Raw genomic sequence first — 7,521 nt, forward strand, 5'->3', positions numbered from 1 at the left:
GCGACGCGCGGCTTTATATAGAATCCGAATCTCGCGAGAATCCGACCGCGGGATGAGGACGTTCGGGCGCGCTTGGGTTAACCGAGCAAGGCGGGAGGATCCGAGTCTGCCTCGGAACCGTGTAAAATGGGTGAAGTTCGGGGGGGGATGGATTCCGAGGAACCGAACCCGCTCATCTCTAATGAATATACAAACATTTCTGCATTGCGTGCCAGTATTGACAGTATGTATACAAAGCAAATCCTTAGGAGTTTACAAAGTCATTGCCATAAGGGATATATGCTTCATGCAATTCGTTGCTGCTTCATTGATGGAAACACCGCAAGCTGTGATATGAAATTTAGATTTGCCTTCCAATATACCACAGGAGCATGGTGTCTATTATACAATATTATAAATATCAATCATCTCCAAAGGTAATGATAGGTAATGAGGGAAGGTCACAGATATTGCAAAATGTTCCCCTTGCACTTTATGGTTGTTTATTTTCCTGTTTGATCACAAGTTTTATCTTTGCTTTCAAGTATGTTTGAAAAATAAATGCTTAGGCTTTAGTATATGCATATTCCAGACTCGGATTTCTTTTTTTGCAGACACAGGTCAGCGGAAATCTTTTCTTTGCTCTTTCTTTGTTAATAATTTGGAGGTTTCACAAACACCTCCACCTGTGAGTATGGAAGCGATGTCTATAAAATTAATTTATAATATATATATACTGCATATATTGTCGAGTCACATTATTATGACCAGCAGCTAATAGCCAGAGTAACCGCCGTGTGCAGCACGGACAGCAGCTAGACGGGCTGAACTGTCATATTAGACACACCTCTGGTAGCCCCAGGTTCATTGTGACGGTGAGATGCTCCACTTTAGAGTGTCGGTTTTCCCTCACGCACCTTTGTAGCCGACGTTCACCTCTCATATCAATGGCATGTGGTGCTCGGCAGTTTCCATGTCGGTTATTCACAATGGTGCCATTTGTCCAGTCACGATACACCATCACCACAGTAACACACTAACAATTCACAAACTGCGCTGTATCAGAAATACCGCCTTCCTTGTCCTGAAAGCTGATAATCATACCTTTTTGCAACTCGGATAAATCGACCCTTTTACCCATGACAGAGCAATGAGTGATATGTGTGCAGACGGCCTATCGCACACCTTATATACCCACCAAACCAGCGTATGATGCGTGACGTATTTCCTGGGCTACACGTGTCATGTGCTGGCTTGGTGGGTATATAAGGTGTGCAATAGGCTGTCTGCATACATATCACTGTGGCGCCAGGGGCCTTGAATGATGGCTTCCTGTCAGTTGCTGGCTATGGGTGCAGGGTGCAGGCTGTAGGGCTGCAGATTGGATCGGTAATATAGGTCCGATCCACGGCGGGTGGCGGGGGGCCCTGTCAGAAAGGGGGTCCCGGGGTACTCTACCCCCCCTTCTTAAATCAGCTCTGGTCAGAAAACACCATGGTCAGATCAGAATGCATTACTGTATCTGGAACAAAGAAACAATCTCCATATACAGTAAGTGCTGCTTCTTCTATTTTCGTCCTCCATCAATTTAACTATGTATTGTTTTTTTTTAAAGAAAATTTCTAATATGTCTTCACAAGAGTGTAGAGGGTTAAACATAATCAGAAACAAAATCCAGAAGATTCATATCATGATGCTGATGATTCATATTCATGAGCTTCATTGTAGCGGATTAACATTTTCACCTGGTTGTCAAATATTTAATCAACATTATTATTTACTCTGCATTAAGTGATAAGATCAGCTGTGTATGACAACATTCTAATGAGTAAATAACCATATGTTTCCGCTGCATATAAAGGGAACAGCCATACGTGTTACTATCAGGCCACAGTTACAGATCAGAGACTCATCCCGTCCTGTGTGAGAGAAGACAAGAGAATGGAAGCCAAACCCGAGCTGAAGAGTTATCATGTGGATGGGATGGATTCTAGGGGCTTCCTTAATACTTATTTTGACACATATAGTGGGTTTAAAGATGAGACAGTGGGATTTATCATGGAGAAGCTGCACAGCGCATTCACAAAAGGTCTGTATTCAGGACAGATTGTATCCTCCGATATACAGCAGGTCATTCTGAGTAACAGAGCAATTACATGGGTGACTTTATAGTGTACAGGAACAGCTACATTATTCCTCTGTGGCGCATAATGGAAACAGGTGAGACCATTTCTGCTCACAGAGAGAATGTAGCTACAGACGTCAGTTCCACCCGTGGTGCTGATCCACCAAACTATATGTACTCCGCATAGACATGGCAGCAGGCTCGGGAATCATAGAGATATCTTCCTTTTATTGAAGCTTAGAAATTGCAGTACTAAAGCATATCATTTCATTATCACCGTCTTTTGTCAGATATATAATATACCATCAGACAAAATGGGACTGGATGTAAGGACCTGGTTTTGCCTTGTAAACAATTGCCGCTTTAAAAGTACGGGCATACTTACCCTAAGAACTGCACCTCCGGCAACACGGACCTTATTACATTACCCTCATGTGTCCATTGCCTCATTGACATTGCTTATTGTAATGGATTAACTCTCAAATTGCTGGGCATTTATGACTCCATGGCTGTAGATGACGGCACCCAGTATTATGATAGGACACACATTATCTTTCTTTGTCATTAACTCACTTTACCTCTATAGTTTGCTGTGTTTCTATGTACCTGATCCTTTCCCTGCAGGTCAAATTAAAGGAGATACTTTGATTGACATCAGTATTGGATCCATCGTTCATCAACTTTTTGTTGTCTGTGAATTTTTTAAAGAGATCACAATACTAAAATTATCAGAGTCATGTATTATGGAACTCAACAAATGGGTGAACACCCGCACTGGGGCTTTTGATTGGAAACATGTGTGTAAGACCATTACCGGTCTGCAAGACAACAGGTAAAATATAATTTTAAACTTAAAAGAAAATAGGGGATGAATCGATTTTAAAAAATAATCCTAACAAAAATATAACTTAAAAGGGAAATGTTTCCGTTTTGAAAGGAGATCAGATAAACAGAATATAATAGTGAATATTTCCTAGTTGGCAGCGGACATTCCTCCAGATTCAACTGTTCCAATTGCGCATGTAGCAATCCTGTGTAAAAAAAATGAATTCACATGCCTTACACATAATGAACACTAGAGGGCAGCGAGCACTGAACTGCTTCACAAAATTCATTGGGGCAGATATATTAACCCGGAGAAAGGCATAAGGAAGTGATAAACCAGTGAAAAGTGCAAGGTGATAAAAGCACCAGCCAATAAGCTCCAATATGTAAATAACAGTTAGGAGCTGATTGGCTGGTGCGTTTATCACCTGCACTTATCACTGGTTTATCACTTCCTTATGCCGTCTGCAGGCTTAATACATTTGCCCCATTGATCGTTACAAGTAAAGGGTTTATGCTCTTTCAGACGGTTTGCTTTGTTTTTGTTTATGAGGTACTGAACCAACCTGACGTGAAAAATACAATTCTGCAAATGTCACTTAAACCTGCTGTACTGTATTATGTAAAAGAATTATTTCTTTTTTAGTGCTGAAAATCAGAAAAAGGAAGAAAAGTTAAAGGAAACAATTAAACGCATTTTGAAATTCGACTTCTGCAATAAAAATCTCACAGATCCGGAGGTGTTACCACCAGCCGACTGTCTGCTCACCGCATGGGTGCTGGATGTGGTTAGTCAGGACCAACAAGAGTACATTAGAAACCTGAGGAAGGTGTTGAAACTGCTTAAACCTGGGGGTCAGTTAATTGTAATTGGTGTCCTGAATGGCACATATTTTACCGTTGCTAATCAAAGGTTACATATATTTCCATATGATGAAAGTTTTATAAGAAAGACCCTCACTGATGAAGGTTGTGAAATTGTTTCTTGTGAGTTACTCGATAGGACAGTAGACAGTGATCTCACAGATTATAAACAATTTATGGTCCTTATTGCTGTCAAGGGGAATTGCTAGAATCAGTGGCCACTGGCTGGATTATTCAATCAAAACGCTTCTTAATGCCCTCAGGCATTTACTAAATCTTGCAAACTGATCTTGTACTGAAAAAGAGCTAAAATTATATATAAATGAAAGTACTTAACAATAAATGTTGATTATTATTTGTCATCTTTCTTGAAATATAATTAAAAATTCTAATAAATAGTATTTCTACAATGTTTTCATTTTGAATTTTTTTTTATTCAAATGTAAGAGTTGGGTAATAAATTTGGTAGCAGTTGTTTTTTTTCTATTAAACTGCTGGCACTCTCCTAAACTGTTGAATGTCTTCTGGCCAGGTTCATGTTTCCCTGGTCTATAAAATACTTGGAATGGACTAGTCTGGTGATACAAGTTCCAGCCATGACTGTTACACTATACCAATCATTATTTTAGAAGAACTACAGTATATGTTTCTGCCCCCAAAAAAATTACTTCTAGTTACAGTAGTCCCATCCAATAAGTACTAAGTAGATTATATTATTATTCTAATCACTATATTTTTAAAGCTATGAGAGAAAAAGAAGCGATACAATTAGACAGAAAGAGTGAAAGGGAGAGAAGAAAATAACAAATACAGATGAATATCTCCCAGCGCTAAATTTATCAAATGAATCCTATATATTTCTAGCTATACTGTCAAGGTGTCAAACATAAATAATTTCAAAATAGATGTTAAATGAATATATTTCCTTTATTCAAAGTATAATATTAAAACCTACATAGGATATCTTTTTTCTAACCCCATTACAAAAGTACTCTAGTGAATCCTAATACCGATATACTAAAAAATAAATGAAAGACAAGACAAAAACATAAAACAAATAAAATCAGTGATACGCTTATTTGAGCGAATTCCTCACTACAATTCTCCAAATAAACTCTGATTGTTCTCAGGTGAATTGGTAATTGCTGTAGTGAAGTCCTGAAATTGCAGGAATAGAACAGTGTCCCACCAGACTTTCTGGTTTGCTTGAATCAGAAAACAGTCTTTGTGTTTGTTAATTAAGGCCGGTATCTCCTGATTCCAGATAACGTCCCAATCACAGGTATACCATAGGAAAAGCCACTTACTTCAATGTCACGAAGCAAATAAACCACGGGTGTCTGCCGGCAAACAATAAAGACACCCGTGGTTTATTTGCTTTGTGACATTGAAGTAAGTGGCTTTTCCTATGGTATACCTGTGATTGGGACGTTATCTGAAATCAGGAGATACAGGCTTCCTCAGGAAGCCTGCTTAGACAGGCGAAACTAGTCGATCGCAGAGGCGCCAATTTATTGTCTGCCGGCAGACACCCGTGGTTTATTTGCTTCGTGACATTGAAGTAAGTGGCTTTTCCTATGGTATACCTGTGATTGGGACGTTATCTGGAATCAGGAGATACCGGCCTTAATTAACAAACACAAAGACTGTTTTCTGATTCAAGCAAACCAGAAAGTCTGGTGGGACACTGTTCTATTCCTGGGATTTCAGGACTTCACTACAGCAATTACCAATTCACCTGAGAACAATCAGAGTTTATTTGGAGAATTGTAGTGAGTAAATCACTCAAATAAGCGTATCACTGATTTTATATGTTTTATGTTTTTGTCTTGTCTTTTATTTATTTTTTAGTATACCGGTATTAGGATTCACTAGAGTACTTTTTAGTAATGGAGTTAGAAAAAAAGATATCCTATGTAGATTTTAATATTATATTTTGAATAAAGGAAATAAATTCATTTAACATCTATTTTGAAATGATTTATGTTTGACACCTTGACAATATAGCTAGAAATATATAGGATTAATTTGATAGATTTAGCGCTGGGAGATATTCATCTGTATTTGTGTCTTTAGAAACGGAGAGGATAGTGGAAACTTCTCTCTCTCTCTCCCTAGCAGCTTTAACCTATCAAGTGAGGCAAAAAAGCGCAGTCCTCAATTCTTCCCCTTTTTCAGAGAAGAAAATAAAAAAAATATAACGAAAGCAAAAGAGAGTGAGAAAACCAGAGAAGAGAGGAAATATGGAGAAAAAGATAGGGAATAAAATAAATAGAAAATAATTAAAAGAAAAAGAGGGAGAGAATGAACACTTACAAAACAAATAAAATGTAAAAAAAAATATATTTAAAATATTTATATTATTTTCCAGAGACATTTTGGCATCTACAGAAACATCCGATATCGCTCATACACAAGTGTTCCTTCCAATAATCACTATCTGTACTAATGATCATAAGGAATAAAGATTTACATCCACAACTACAGGAAGATCTGTCTGCAAGTTGGTTGTCAGAATGTACACACTGTAAGATGTGCACAATTTTATGACCAAATTTATCTAGTCTTTTAATTATGCTTAAAGATTCAATCATGAGAAGATATTCAATTTTCTGCAATAAATTGGCTAGAGGGACTGGATTAAGGGCTACAGGGACTGTATTACGAGGAAAGGCTTACTAGGTTGAATATATACACACTGGAAAAGAGGCGTCAAATATGTAAAGGGAAACTACAAAGAGTTATCAGAGGAATTATTTATTAAAAGAACTCTGTTTAGGACACGTGGGCACTCGTTGAGGCTGGAGGGGAAAAAATTCCCGTACACAATGGAGGAAAGGGTTCTTTACTGTTAGGGCAATCAGGATTTGGGATTCCTTGCCAGAGAAAGTGGTAATGGCAGACTCTGTAAATGCACTTAAAAAAAGGATTGGATGAATTTCTGATTGAAAAGGATATCCAAGGTTACAACATTTAAAATACTGACATTGTTAATACGGGTGTATCAAGACTTATAGTTGTTAACTAGTCATACAAACATTCTTCAGCAGGTTCAGTATAATCAACTCAACTTAATACAGAATACAGGTTGAACACGATGGGCATTTTGCCTCTTTTCAACCTCAATTACTATGTTACTATGTTACTAAATGGAAATTGCATGTGCGTAAACATTATTGGGGATGTGTGTGTCCACTCATGTTTTAGGTCACATTCGGATTTGGTTTTGGATTACTTGACCAAAGGCTGCAGTCAGAGCTGGATTAAGGCTTCGGGGGGCCTGGGGTACTTAAGACAGGGGGGCCCTAAGATTTAAAATTAAAATCATGTGGGTTCCGGTAGCAGGTGCTGCTGACAAATGTACCCTCTACTGCCCCTGCAGCGGCATGTCTGTCGCCGGGCCTGCTGACCGAGCATAGAGGGCGAGTGTAGAGAGGGAAGGGTCAGGTGGATGATGGACACGGGTGTAGAGAGCGGGTGTGGGCGGGCGTAGCGGGCGGCCGTAGGTAGCGGGATGTCTAGACAGAGACAGCAAAAGAGCAGCCAAGATAGCAATAGAGCTGCAGAGGGAGACAAACAGCAAGAGAGCAGCAGACACAGCAACATAGGAGCAGATAGAGACAGAGAGCAATAGAGTAGCAGAGACAGACTGCAAGAGAGCAGCATAGAGAGACAGACTGCATGAGAGTAGCGGAGAGACAGACAGCAAGAGAGCAGTCAGAAGTGCC

General features: G+C 39.1%; 1 protein-coding gene across 1 annotated transcript; it reads left to right on the forward strand.

The window, feature by feature from the left end:
• The first annotated feature begins 2,769 nt into the window (after positions 1 to 2,769).
• LOC134965610 (nicotinamide N-methyltransferase-like) lies at positions 2,770 to 4,119 on the forward strand. Its single transcript, XM_063941951.1, has 2 exons — positions 2,770 to 2,936; positions 3,576 to 4,119. Exons 1-2 carry the CDS (start codon positions 2,848 to 2,850, stop codon positions 4,000 to 4,002), a joined length of 516 nt encoding a protein of 171 aa, XP_063798021.1. The 5' UTR covers positions 2,770 to 2,847; the 3' UTR covers positions 4,003 to 4,119.
• The last annotated feature ends 3,402 nt before the right edge of the window (positions 4,120 to 7,521 follow it).

Source organism: Pseudophryne corroboree, chromosome 10, assembly GCF_028390025.1.
Source record: "Pseudophryne corroboree isolate aPseCor3 chromosome 10, aPseCor3.hap2, whole genome shotgun sequence".
Lineage (NCBI taxonomy): Eukaryota > Metazoa > Chordata > Amphibia > Anura > Myobatrachidae > Pseudophryne > Pseudophryne corroboree.

Bases quoted from the DNA above. Each gene is read 5' to 3' on its own strand.
- LOC134965610 (XM_063941951.1), top strand. From the start codon at position 2,848: ATGGAACTCAACAAATGGGTGAACACCCGCACTGGGGCTTTTGATTGG. The intron at 2,937-3,575 runs GTAAAATATAAT...TTTCTTTTTTAG, and splicing joins ACCGGTCTGCAAGACAACAG to TGCTGAAAATCAGAAAAAGG.